The sequence below is a fragment of the Onychomys torridus genome, chromosome 11 (genome assembly GCF_903995425.1).
Source record: "Onychomys torridus chromosome 11, mOncTor1.1, whole genome shotgun sequence".
Classification (NCBI taxonomy): domain Eukaryota; kingdom Metazoa; phylum Chordata; class Mammalia; order Rodentia; family Cricetidae; genus Onychomys; species Onychomys torridus.
Window position 1 is genome coordinate 12283598 of NC_050453.1, and position 13345 is coordinate 12296942.

At 45.2% G+C, this 13345-nt stretch overlaps 1 protein-coding gene across 3 annotated transcripts in view; it reads left to right on the forward strand.

The window, feature by feature from the left end:
• Mia3 (MIA SH3 domain ER export factor 3) overlaps positions 1 to 13345 on the forward strand; it is a 43691-nt gene that overhangs the window by 8350 nt on the left and 21996 nt on the right. For all 3 annotated transcript variants that reach the window (XM_036203068.1, XM_036203064.1, XM_036203065.1), the window contains exons 4-6: positions 2156 to 4871; positions 7815 to 8018; positions 10520 to 10665. In XM_036203068.1, the coding sequence (XP_036058961.1) occupies positions 2156 to 4871; positions 7815 to 8018; positions 10520 to 10665 (3066 nt within the window). The remainder of the gene's footprint in view (positions 1 to 2155; positions 4872 to 7814; positions 8019 to 10519; positions 10666 to 13345) is intronic.

A 13345-nucleotide genomic window follows, 5' to 3' on the forward strand; every position in this document is an offset into this window, starting at 1 on the left:
GTGAGGTTCTACCCTCCCTCTACAGAGCATTCATTCACGGTACAGACTTACAGTGGGCTTGTGGCTAAGATGATTTTGTCTTCTAGAATCCTCATTCCCACTCACTCCCACTCACTCTCCATCATTCCCACTTCTGAGGCTTTGGAACCTAGGTGCCACACACTGTCATTGAGGCACTCTGGACATCTCTGGCACAGAGCTGCTGACCTGGGGGAGTTCATGGATGGGTGAGGAAGTGGGGAGAGTTGCAGAGCTTCCACTGCTCTGTACAGCCCTCGACACTCAGGGATCGCACCCTGCTGGGCTTCTCTGGCGACAAAGGCTCTGCAGGATGTCAGCCCTAAGACTCACCTGGTTTGGAGTCTGTCTTCTCACTATACTTCCCATGACACCCTTCTCTTGACATTCAGAAAATGGCTCGGGGGTGGGGGCTGGGAGGAGGGAGGAGAGGGGCATCTGTGGTTGGTATGTAAAGTCAATGGAATATTTCTTAATAATAAAAATTAAAAAAAAGAAAATGGCTCAGGTGATGAGAAAAGTAAGTCATTAACCCCTTCTGTACTGGACAGTCTCTCCAGAATATTGGGAAAGTTTGGTTTGGTTCACTTCCTACTCAGTGTGTGACTCTTTGGCACCAAATTGCTTTCTTGTGGGAAAAAGGAAGAATGCAGATTTTTAAATAGTCTTAAAAGCAGATATTAATCACTGCCGAGAACCCTAACTTACAGAAAGGTATCTGCACTGAACCTGGCTTCAAGTTGTTGTTCCAGGAATAATGAAAGTGGAGATCCCCTCTGGCACTGTTCTCCATCCCTTTAAGGTAGTGGTTCTCAACCTTCCGAACACTATGACCCTTGACCCTTTAATACAGTTCCTCATGTTGTGGCCCTCAACCATAAAATTATTTTCATTGCTACTTCATAACTGTAATTTTTTTACTGTTATGAATCATAATATAAATGTTTCTGGTGGTCTTAGGGTGACCCTTGTGAGAGAGTCCTTTGACCCCCCAAATGGGTCATGACCCACAAGTTAAGAAGGGCTGCTTTAAATTCATTCTCTATGCACCTGTCAGTAAGATACTTTTTAAGTTGATAAGTATTTCTAAGTCCAAGGAAAATACGTTCCAAAAATCCATGTAGACTTAGAACATAACATCCAGGTAATTCTGCCTGTTTCTAGCTGGATGAGCAAAGACGTATAGCATAGAGGACCTGGGGTAGAGAAGCTGCATGGTCCTGTAGCTCCCTAGACAGATGGTTATGAGTTGAGCGTTCAGGTCATCAGGCAGAGATATTAGAAATAGAGACTCAATACAGGACTCCCCAATTTCTCCCTCTGTTGTTATAGTAGTTACTTTTCTCATTGTGGGGAAATACTTAGCAAATCCAACTTAAAGAAAGAAGCACTTATGGCTCACAGTTTGAGGGTAGAGTTCATGACAGCAGGGGAGTCTTGTCTGCAGGAGCAGGAGGCAGCAGCTCATACTGTAGCTATGGTTCAGAAGCTAGGAGAGATGAATCCTGATGTTAAGGTTGCTTTCTCCTTTTATCATCCAGGACCTCAGCCCAGGAAATGGTGCTGCCCATATGTAAGGTGGGCTTTCCTTTGACAGCTAACCTGGTCTAGAAACCCTAGCAGCCATGCCCAGAGGCTTGTCTCCTGGCAACTATAAATGCTGTCAAGCTGACAATATAACTCATCACCAAGTGTTCAGAACAAACAGAGAAATGCAGAAGTCACACAGAGGGAGAATAACATGTCTCCATTTGTTTACTCACTAAGCTTTTTAGAGAATATGACACAGTTTTTGAAAAATGCAGAAATAATTATAATGTAGAATAAGACAGATTTACCCAACCAGAGCTGGCCAACGGGGAGCCTCCAACTGTCCCCATAAAACTGACAGCCTGAGAGAACAGATTATTTTCCAAACAGAAACCAGGAATGGGGCCAAGCAAACTCAGCAGCCACGAGTCATTCTTTTCCGAGGAACAGAGGTTGAAAGTGGTTTCCAATCTGATATCCCTGTACTGACCATCACTGGTTCAAAGCCATCCTAGAACTAGGCAAACTTATCTCTGTCACTAGCATAAGAGAGTACTCTTGGACTCTTGACTGTTGAGACACTAATGTTTTTGTTTTTTCCATACAGGAGACAGATTTTGTCTGTGTTGAAGGAGGAAGAGATGCTTTTGATAGTTATAATGTAGAAGAACTTTTAGGGTCTTTGGAACTGTATGACTCTGCATCTGATGAGTCTGAGAAAGCTAAAGAAGTTTCTCAGCAGGGAGTGAAATTTCTTGAAGGAGCTCAGGAGACTGAACTTGACCCTATACCTGAGCCCGAGTCAGTCAGAGCTGACTTGGGGGAACGAGAAGGTACGTTCTCAGAGAGCACTGAGGAACTGCAGGAACAGTCCTCAGCTCCAGAGAGCCACCCTCAGGCCAATGGTGCAGCAGACAGTGCTCAGGGAGTGCAGTCTTCACTGGACAATTTTGAAGAAATGCTGCACGATAAACTGAAGGTGCCAGGAAGTGAGAACAGAACCAGCAATGGTTCTCCCATCTCAGTGGAGCAGGAGAAGGTAGATGCTTACAAAGTCCTGAGAACAGAGATGACTCTGGACTTGAAAACCAAGTTTGGCTCCACTGCCGATGCACTGGTGTCTGACGATGAGGCAACCAGGATGGTCACTTCATTAGAAGATGATTTCGATGAAGAACTGGATGCTGAGTATTACCCAATGGAGAATGAAAAAAAGGAGAATGTGGACAACTTTGATGAGCTGCTGTTACCATCCTTTACAGAGGAAGAAGATGAAAAAGCCCCAGGGAAACTTGGGATGGAGAAATATTCAACAGATAAGGATCCGAACTTGAGTGAAGAGGATAAAGTTGAGCCCACTCTGCCTCCTGGCATCCAAAGTGACAATAAAGATTTATTGACAACTTGGGGGGACACTTTGTTCTCTATTGTCACAGGAGGTGAAGGAAAAACAGGCGAGGTAGATTTAGAGAGTTCTAACCCAGAGGAAGACAAGAAGGAGGATGTGCTGGTTTCAGCTAGCCATCAGAGGAAACCACAGTCAACAGCTGGCTATGTGGATCCTGAGGATGAAGAAGATGATCTTTTTGTAGAAGACTCCAAAACCGATGGTGAAAAGGACTCTGAAACAGACCAAGATCTTGTTATTATGGGAGAAGAAAAGCCAATACAGGACTCCAGGAGAGGCCTAGCACACCATGAGTCCAAATCAGAGGTTGTAGAGTCAGAAACAGTGAGTGCTTATCATCCTCAGAGTAGCAAGCTTAACCCTCTACCAGCTGCTGAAAAGGGCAAAGAATTGACATTAAAAGCAGTCTTTGAAAAAAAAGAAAATGGCCTAAAAGAACCAGTTATCCATATCTCAAAGGAAACACCCCATGAAGAGAAGACCAGAGAGGGCTTAGAGAGTGAATCGGCACCTAGAGCTGTGGTGAGTCCAGGGACAGAAAATAGCAGCAAACATGAATCCTTGGGTGCCACACCACTCTTGGGAGATCATCAGCCTGATGCATCCCAGGACAGTACGGAAGTCACAGGTGCTTCTGTCAGTGGGCCAAAAGTGGACCAACAGGAGGGATTTCAGAACCAACCTAGATTCTCCTCTTCAGAAGAAACTGCTCTTTCAAGAGAACTGAGGGAGAAAGTTCCTACTCTGGGAAGAAATCTTTCTTGGCAGCAGCAAGAGGGAGATGTAGCTGTTGTAGAGGGCAGGGAAGACCCTGCAGATGTGGAACCACCCCACCCCCAGGCCACACAAGGGACACAGGAGGCTGATAGCCTCAAAGTACCCAGTGTCCAAATCCAAGGGCCAGAAGCAGAGGAGGGAGATTATCCCCCTGAGGAGCTACTGGAGGATGAAAATGCTGTGAGCGCACGGCAGTCTACAGGGAACCACCCCGGGGTTCAGGACAGGAGGTCAGCTATGAATTCTCGGGTTTTTGAAAAAGTAATTTTGGGGACCCTTAATCTTGACACTGAAGAAAACAAACAAGCAACTAATATGATTTTGGAGACTGGAAAAAAGAGTAAAACTACATCAGAAGAGGCAGATGGCACCGACAAGGAGTCAGGCACTGTGGGGGTGGACAAAGAAAACAGCCATCTGGCAGATGTGAGAGCTCAGGGGCCATCTGAAGTCGATGGCCTTCATGAGAAGATGGCAGCTCACACTGCAGGCTTCGGGGATGCCATTCAGAGTAAAGATCCTGATACCCTACAAAAAGACAACCCCGAGGAACTAGTTAACACCTTGGGACCTGTGGAGATTCCCAGGGGAGAAGAGTTGTCAGAAGGGGATCCTGAGGATCCTGAGGAGTTTGGAGGCTCAGAAAGCCAGGTGCCTGATGCTGAAGACCTTGGAGATGGCTCATCCCAACAAGCTATCCCCGAAATTCCCGACATAGTGCTTAAGAGCGTGAGGGAAGACTTGCCCATCATAAACAGTTTCTTCAAGGACCAGAAGTCCCTGTATCGCTTCCTGAAGTACTTTGATGTCCACGAGCTGGAGGGCATGCTGCAAGATATGTCAATAAGGCTGAAGTCAGCACATCGGGACAGCCTGCCCTACAACGTAGAAAAAGTCCTGGATAAAGTCTTCCGTGCCTCTGAGTCACGAATTCTAAGTGTGGCACAGAATATGCTTGATACTGGAGTGACCAAAAATAGAGATCTCGGGACACAAGAGAACAGCTTGTTAGAAGCTGCGGTGTTGGATGATGTACAAGACCTGATCTATTTTGTCAGGTACCAATACTCTGGAGTGGAGACTGCCCCACTGGCCACACCTCCACCTCAGGAGAAAGACGAGGCCCGGCCAATAGAAGGTAAAGTACCTGCTTATTACCTTGTGGAGTTAGGCTGGGGAAGCAGGAGCAGGGTGGTGGGGAGGGGATGTATGTGTTGGGTGGGGTATACTCAAGTGTTTCATTTGCTGTTTGTAAAATTCTAGTCACACTCCCTTCCCATGTGTCTAAAGGAGAGGGTCTACACCTACAGGGCCTCCCTTCCAGCTTCCTTTCAGGCTGCACATGAAGGCAGACTGCACTCTACCCCCAATACCATTTTCTCTTTCCTTCCATAGCACAGCTGAAATTGGTTTTCATTTCAAAAGGAAACTTTATACAAAATGTTAAGAGAAATATGTAACCAAGAAAATAATTCACAAGGTAAAACTCTTAACAAAGTACAGCTTTCATATAAGGTTATAAAAGAGGCTTTATTGAACATAATTTCTTCATATAGTTATTTATTTATACTCACAGATATTCAGCATTGTACTGCTTTCATAACATTCCAAATATGGCTGGGGATTTAGCTCAGTGGTAGAGTACTTGCGTAGCAAGCACAAGGCCCTGGGTTCGATCCTCAGCTCAAAAAAAACAAAACAAAAAAACAAAACAAAACAAAAAACCAAATATGCAAAGAACTTCAAGCATGTCCCTTCTCTACACCATGTTACCCTCCCTTTTTCACCCCTCCCTATCCAATTAGCCTTCTTTGTTCCTCTAGACAGATAAGTTTCAATTTTCATGTCTCATATGTATAAATATATATATGATTTTATGTACCTATATAAATTCTGAGATCCAGAAATGAGAGGAAATGTGATGTCTATCCTTTGGAGACAGACTTAATTCACTTAATATGATGATTTCTTCTTGCATCCATTTTCCTGAAAATGATATAAACTCATTCTTCTTTATGGCAGAAAAGATCCTACCGTGAATATGCCCCACATTTTCTTCATCTGTCCCTCTACTGTTGGACACCTAGGTTGTCTCCATAACACAGTAGTTGCGACTAAGGTTACAGTAAACATTGATGTGCAATATATCTCCAAGTTATGTTGTCTTGGAGTCCATTGGGCAAATACTCAGGAGTGGTGGAGCTGGTGCATATGGTAGACTTATTAGTCTTTTGATTTCCATAGTAGCTGGAGTAGTTTTCATACCTGCCAGCAATAAATAAAGGTTCATGTTTATCATATTCTCACCAGCATTTGCTTCTTACTGACCACTGTTCTGGCCGGGGTGATGTAGAATCTCAATAGTTTCAATGTTCATTTCTTTGGTGGCTAGTGTGGCTGAACATCTGGTTATTATCTAGTCTTCTGAGTTCTTTGTATATTCTAGGTTGAATTGTAGGGAACAAAAGTTTCTTCCCGTTCTGTCGTACTTCTTTACTTTGATCACTTCCTTTGCTGAGCAGACACCTTTTAATTTGATGAAATCCCATTTGCCACTTGCTGGCCTTATTTCCCGAGTGACTGGAATCCTTTCCAGAGAGACCTCGCTATGCATGTATCTTGGATAGTTACCTAACAATAACTGCTTTTTGTACAAGGATTGGCCAAAACAGCTCATTAAATAGATGCTGTATGTGAAACCTTTCACTCCTCCTAATTTTCATCTTTTTTTTGTGTGTGTGGGTCCTGCTGTTTCCTGCTTCTTAGGGACAGTGGTTTACTCCAGTTGTGCTTCACTGGGCCCTGGCGTTCTTAGGTTAATCAAGGCCGGAACCAGGACAAGGAGCTTTCTAACAGTACTGGAGAAATGGAAGTACGCATCTGTTGAACTGACCCCAGGATACCTGTCATAAGCTCCTGATTCCTAGTTACACATTATATTCTTTGTATCCATGCTTTGCAAATAGAAGTAGCTGTACTGCAAGTGAATGGTGATGGACACAGAGTCACAGGAATAGCTGTCTTCCTAGAGGTACTAATTTTCCTGAGAACTGGGAGAAGTGAGCATTTTTTTTAAGTCAAATCTTTTGGTTAAGAACGGAAAATTCAGGTTGGAGAGATGGCTCAGCAGTTAAGAGAATTGGTTTCTGTGGCAGAGGATCTGAGTTCCATTTTCAGCACCCACATGGCAGCTCATAACCATTATACTTCCAGTTCCAGGGGATCTGATGCCCTCTTCTGGCCTCTGTGGACAGTGCACGTACATGCAGACAAAATACCCATGCACGTAAAGTAAATCTTTTTCTAAAAAAAATAAAATACACACACACACACACACACACACACACACACACACACACACACACACACAATGAAAAACTCAAATTAAGTTTTTGGTGTAAAATATGAGGCTGCAAAGATGCATCAGGCTCATAGGGAAGGCAATGGGCTCATTCCCTGTTGCTTGGCAGTTGTTTGATAGTATTTGAAAGACACTTTGGCAAGCTGCCCATGTGCAGAATGCCCTTCTCTATATGAGCTCTGTGAGCCCAGCTGCCTGTGTATGAAGGAGGTTATGTTCTGTATGTGGCTCCTGGGTTCTGTGCTGGACTGGAATTCTCTTCTGCATGTCTGTGTGGGCACATGCTGCCTTGCCATGGTAAGTCATTGGAGTCTTTTGTTTTCCGAGACAGGGTTTCTCTGTGTAACAGAGTCCTGGCTGTCCTGGAACTTGTTTTGTAGACCAGGCTGGCCTTGAACTCACAGAGATCCTCCTGCCTCTGCCTCCTGAGTGCTGGGATTAAAGGCGTGCGCCACACCGCCCGGCTCATTGGAATCTTTTCCATGAATGTGTTTATGAAACGCTGTGGAATGAAGGCTTCTTTGCACACCTGTACTTCAGTGTACTTCACACTTCAGTCTTTGTTGATCTACAGGAAGAGTGTAAAACTCGTGCTTCTCCCTTCTTCACTTGCGCGCACACACGATCCAGGACGCTGGGCTGTGGGATGAGGGAGTGCTGGTCAGCTGGACGAAACAAAATGGATCTGTGATCAAGCTCTCTCCATGTGTTCTTCTCCAGAGGTGTGGCCACTCCAGCAGGACAACTTACCACAAGAAAACACAGGAGATCTTAATGTGCACCTTCTGGAGGAGCCTGGACTCTTGGATCAACCTGTGACCGGTGTGCAGCTTCCAGAGGAGCCTGGTCTCTTGGATCAACCTGTGACTGGGCACATGAGTGCCTCAGAGGTGAAGTCAAATACTGAGAAAGACATAGATCCAGGTAAAGTTCATAATTTTTTCTCTACAGAGTAGACATGTATTGTAAAGAAGCCTGCTAAGACTATTTATTCTCAAAGGCAGGAAAGATGGAACAATCCAGGTGTGTATAAGATTTAAAAACCTCCCACAAGTAACAGAAAAGAGTTCATGTGTATAAGATTTGAAAATCTCCTACAAGTAACTGAAAAGAATTCAGGTGCGTGGAGGTTGGAAACAGGAAAGCAGCCAGGGGCTGTCACTAACTTGCAAACCTGTGTTTGGCTATAAATCATCTCTGCGTGACCCTGAGCTCTTCAAAGCCACATGCTGTTAAAGCAGAGCGTGCTGGCCCAGGGACGGCAGTCTGTGTGAAATAGGCCCCCAGGAAAGGCTGCCGGGCACCTGCTAAGAGTCTGAACCGGGTCCTGGTTCTCCCTCTTCACCCTACTCCTCCGAACGGCTACAGTAATAATTCAGTTGCTTTTTTGATTTGTTGTCTCGATAGAGCAAACGCAGCTATTTAAAGATGCTGCGAGGGATCCCAGATGTCTTTTGATAGTGTGCTTTTAGGAAACAATTCGGGAATTATAGTCCAGACCAGACGTCAGTAATTGTAAATACTTGATTTACAGCACACAGCAAATATTGGTGGGAGAGAAAAGCTGGATTGTTTTCTAACATCCTCAGTAAGGGTTTCCGTGGCGTTCTAGTAGTTGTACAGCTCACTGTCATTTCACCTGAAGCTCCCATTGTGTTACTCTGCCATCCAACATGGTGCTATGGGCATGTCATTCCTGGGTTTCTTTTCTGTGGGGGAGGGCTTGTTTTTCACAGACCCAGGGATCATACTCAGGGCCTCCTGCTTGTTAGGCTAGTGTGTTGCCACTGGCTGCCAGCTCCAGCAGTATTCTGTGTGTTCTGAGTGTGAAGCGCAGCTGTGGCATTAGTCTGTAGAAGTGAGAAGGGTCTGGTGTCACTAGAGTAGCAGCCCTGCTCTCCAGCTAATACACAAAAAGTAGGAACATCGTAGTGGAGAAGCCTAGATGTGTCAGGGACTCCCATGTTCCAGAGGACGTCATGGGCATGTGTAATTTTCCAAGTTCTTTTTAATTCTGAAAGGTCCTGTTGACTGAAAGTGAGTCGCACCACTGAGATTCACCGGACTTTTGCTCGAAGCCTTCAGGAGTGGGAGAAGTGCTTGCAGAACAGAATCTTTGTTGTAGCTCCTCCCATAGAGTGCCAGCTACCTCCCCAGTACCTCCCAGTGCCACAGCATGCGCCTCAGGGGCTAGGATGCTCACCCAGCTGGGGAAATGTCACCCATTGTCAGCGCTAGCTCAATACTGAACTGAGTTTTATGGTTGGGAGAGACCCCCTAGAGGGTCCAGTCCAGCCTTTCCCTAACTGCTGTTGACAAGCCATGCCAGGCTCATGTAACTCAAGTCGAAATACCTCCCGTCCCCTCCTGTGTGGGATCCTCTCGGGTGTAACTGGGCTCTCCTTCTTTCACAAAGCTTCTACAGATGCCAGCTCCTACTCTGCAGGGGGTTCTTCGGCATCATCCCCGGCATCTGCCGTATTCACTGGGTTGTCCCTGTCCATAAACTAAATATTAAGTACCCAAGACATGCCAGCTATGCTAAGCCTTAGTGTATTCTATCTGCAAGCCTTTTTCCTTTTCCTAATGTTTTAATTTAGTATGTGGGTGTGCCATGGGGCACACATGGAGAAGACAACTTTCAGGAGTCAGATCTCTCCTTCTGCCATGTGCTTGTAGGGATCAAACTCGGGTTATTAGGACTGGCTGAATGTGATTTGTGTCTGTATGGTTTTGTTTGATGGTGCTGGTCTTTTTGGTTTGTTTTGGGTTTTGTTGGTTGGTTAGTTGGTTTGGTTTTGTGGGGATTTTTTGTTTGTTTGTTTGTTTGTTTGTTTTGAGACAAGGTCTCACTCTTTAGACCAGGCTGGCCTTGAACTCATAGAGATCCTCCTGCCTCTGCTTCCTGAGTGTGGGATTAAAAACATGCACCACCCTGCCTGGCAATTCTGTCTATATGGAGAAACCATACATTTGGGGGTTTGTTGGTTTTCAATTCCCCTGAATGGACAGGAGACATGATGGGGTACCCTGAACAGTAGCAATGATTTTATTTTTATTTTTATTAAAGATTTATTTATTTATTATGTATACAGAAGAGGGCGCCAGATCTCATTACAGATGGTTGTGAGCCACCATGTGGGTGCTGGGAATTGAATTCAGGACCTCTGGAAGAGCAGTCGGTGCTCTTAACCTCTGAGCCATCTCTCCACCCCTGATTTTATTTTTATAAACAAAGGGTCTGATGGATCTGATTAAGGTCCTGGAGTCTTTTGCTTCTCTCTGTGTAATTTTCCTTAGGAGACTCAAATATTCTATGCTTAATGACTATAATAATATTTAGAGGATACTAAGCGAACATTTAAATACGGAGAAACAATTCTTGTTCTAAAGTATGAAATATAGTATCTTTTGCCTCCTTTTAGATTTCCTTGTAACCAAAGTCTCTCCTGCTGGGGCTGGTGATGCAGAAAAGCACCTGGAGACAAGGGCGGAGGAGCCAGCCAGTATCTCACCTCTGGAAAACCCACTTGGTTCCCTGTATTCCTTCATTCTTTATTTAAGTAAGATGGTAAGTCTGATACAGTCTCCTCATCTAGAACGATGATTAATTAGGGATGTATTACAGGCAGGAGGAGGTATGAGTGAGGACAGACACCAGGTCTTATGTTGGCCAGACTGGCCTCAAACACACTATGCAGCCAAGGCTGACCTTGAACTCCTGATCCTCCAGCTAACACTGCCAAAGTGTTGATGTTATAGACATGGCCCACCAGCTTGGCTTGATTTATAGCAGGTTTTAAGTTGAATCTGACTTCACTTGAGTGAAGAATTGCAAATGTCTTTATTAACTCTGCCCCTGAACCTCTGAAAGTGACTTCCAAGAGCCACAGGTGGATGGCTTTAATTAGGGGCTCTTAGTTTAGCACAGGAGAGTTTACTGCCTGGCAAGGCTGGGCAGGTATACACCTAGAAAGCGTGGTTCGCCTCCTGGGGACCTTTCAGTACCCCAGGGAACTGGAGATGTTCACTTGACACAGAAGACATGGTTTTTGTCAGGGTTGGTTGAGAAGAAAGAAGGGTTAGGAGTTAGCCGAGATGTTTTAGGCAGAATCAAGGGAATACGAAGTATAATTTGCTACTGAATAGAATGGATGGAAAGGGTGATAGGAGCAACAGGGACAGAGCAGACATGTTCAGAGAGAGGGAAGCATGAAGAGGGGATGTTGGGAAACTAGGGAAGTTGTGGGTCTGTGGAGGGAGACGAGGCCACATCACGAAAGGCAGTCTGTGTGCCCTGAGTTCTGTCAAGCTGTCAGTGTTGGTTCCCTTTGAAGGTCTGAAACAGGGACGTAGTTGGTCAGATCTGTTTCCTAGAAAGAGCTATGGTGGTAAAATGTTTATTCAGGGTAATCTTTCTGAAGAGAACTGAGCTCCAAGAAAGACATTTAGCCATCTCTATTAGCTTAGCCAAGCGTGGGGGATGTAGCTCCCCCTTGCGGTGTGTATGGATATTGGACATTTTTCTAAGTAAATTGGATGAGGCTGGAGGCGAAAGTGATTGATGCCAGGACTGCACAGTGTCACCTTGGTCACAGTGGTCTCCTGTAGGGCCTGTAATTTTGAGGCTGTGTAATAGTGTTTTGCTGTTGATGTTTTCTGTAAACAGGTTCTGAGTCAGGGATGTCTGATTTCAAATCCCAATTTAAAAGTTTGTGCAAATTACTAAACCTAGTTTAACTGAAGCATAAGAACTGTACATCTTTATGGTGTGGGTTCTGGTAATGATCAAATCAGGGTTATATTCAGGACAATGATCATTTCATGTGTTCTTGTGGTTTTTTTTTAAAAGTGTTTTTACATTTATGTATGTGTATATTTAATTTTGTGCATACCTATGTGTGAGGCCGTCAGAGGACAATTTGCAGGAGTCAGCTCCCTCCTTCTACCTTGTGGGTTCTGGGAACCAAATCCAGGGCAATGGAGTTGGCAGCCAGCATCTTCGCCTGCTGAGCCATCTCTCCAGTCCACTCTTAATCATTTGAAAAAACTCATAAACTTTGATACAGAAAACTCAGAGCAGGTTGGGGATTTAGCTAAAAGAGAGAGAGAGAGAGAGAGAGAGAGAGAGAGAGAGAGAGAGAGAGAGAGAGAGAACTCAGAGCTAGCTCCGCTGTGCTCTTCTGCTCCTCATTGAATTCCTTCCTGTCCTCCTGCCTCCCCTCCATCTCTACCAACCACTGTTCCTCCACTCCGTTTTTCTCTAAGATGGCGAATAGCAAATGGCTAAACTTGGAACCTCAGCTTCCTTATCTGAAAGGTGCAAATAAAAACTGCTCCATCAGGTTGGGGATTTAGCTCAGTGGTAGAGCACTTGCCTAGCAAGTGCAAGGCCCTGGGTTCGATCCTCAGCTCAAAAAAACAAAAACAAAAAACAAAAAAAACAACTGCTCCTGCTGCAATGACCAAGTGATGTGCCAGTGTGAAGTGCCTGGGGAGGTGCCAGTGTGAAGTGCCTGGGGAGGTGCCAGTGTGAAGTGCCTGGGGAGGTGTCAGTGTGAAGTGCCTGGGGAGGTGCCAGTGTGAAGTGCCTGGGGAGGTGTCTGGCATTTTGTGGGATTTCCTTCCTAGTCCTGGTTCTTTTTTATAGTCAGAGGGCAGTGTAAACATGTCGTCTACCAAGCAAACCCAGGGGAGAGGCTGCCTGGATGAGAAAGAAGGAGCAGAGCAAATCCATCTTCAGTTTTCTCTATGCTGCCTGGCAAAGGTGTAATGGCTCTGAACTGTTACAGTTAGGATGCTTCTGGTGACTGACCCAGGCTCAGGAGTAGCCTTGGAGCAGCACAAGGAGTCAGTAGTTGGATGTTGGAGGAAGTCTGTCTTTCTCATACTTCTAGGCATATACAGGACTCTCTTCTTTGTCTGAGTTAGAGACACAGATATGGTACAGGATATGGCCTCCACTTGTAGGGTGACTGAGGAAGACAGTCTTAAAAGGCAAGAAGGGACGCGGTGTTACAAGATGCTGGCTCAGCAGGCGTGCTCCACAAAGTGTTTTAATGGCTCAATATGCACAAGGCATTTGCTAGAAACCAAAGGTTCTATTAGGGGGGTTAGCAAGACAGCTCAGCAGGTAAAGGCACCTGCTGCCAAGTCTGATGTCCCGAGTTCAATCCCACATCCCATGTTGTGGAAGGAGAGAACCAGTGCCTGTGAATGGTCCTCCAGCCTCCACATGTGCTGTGACATGC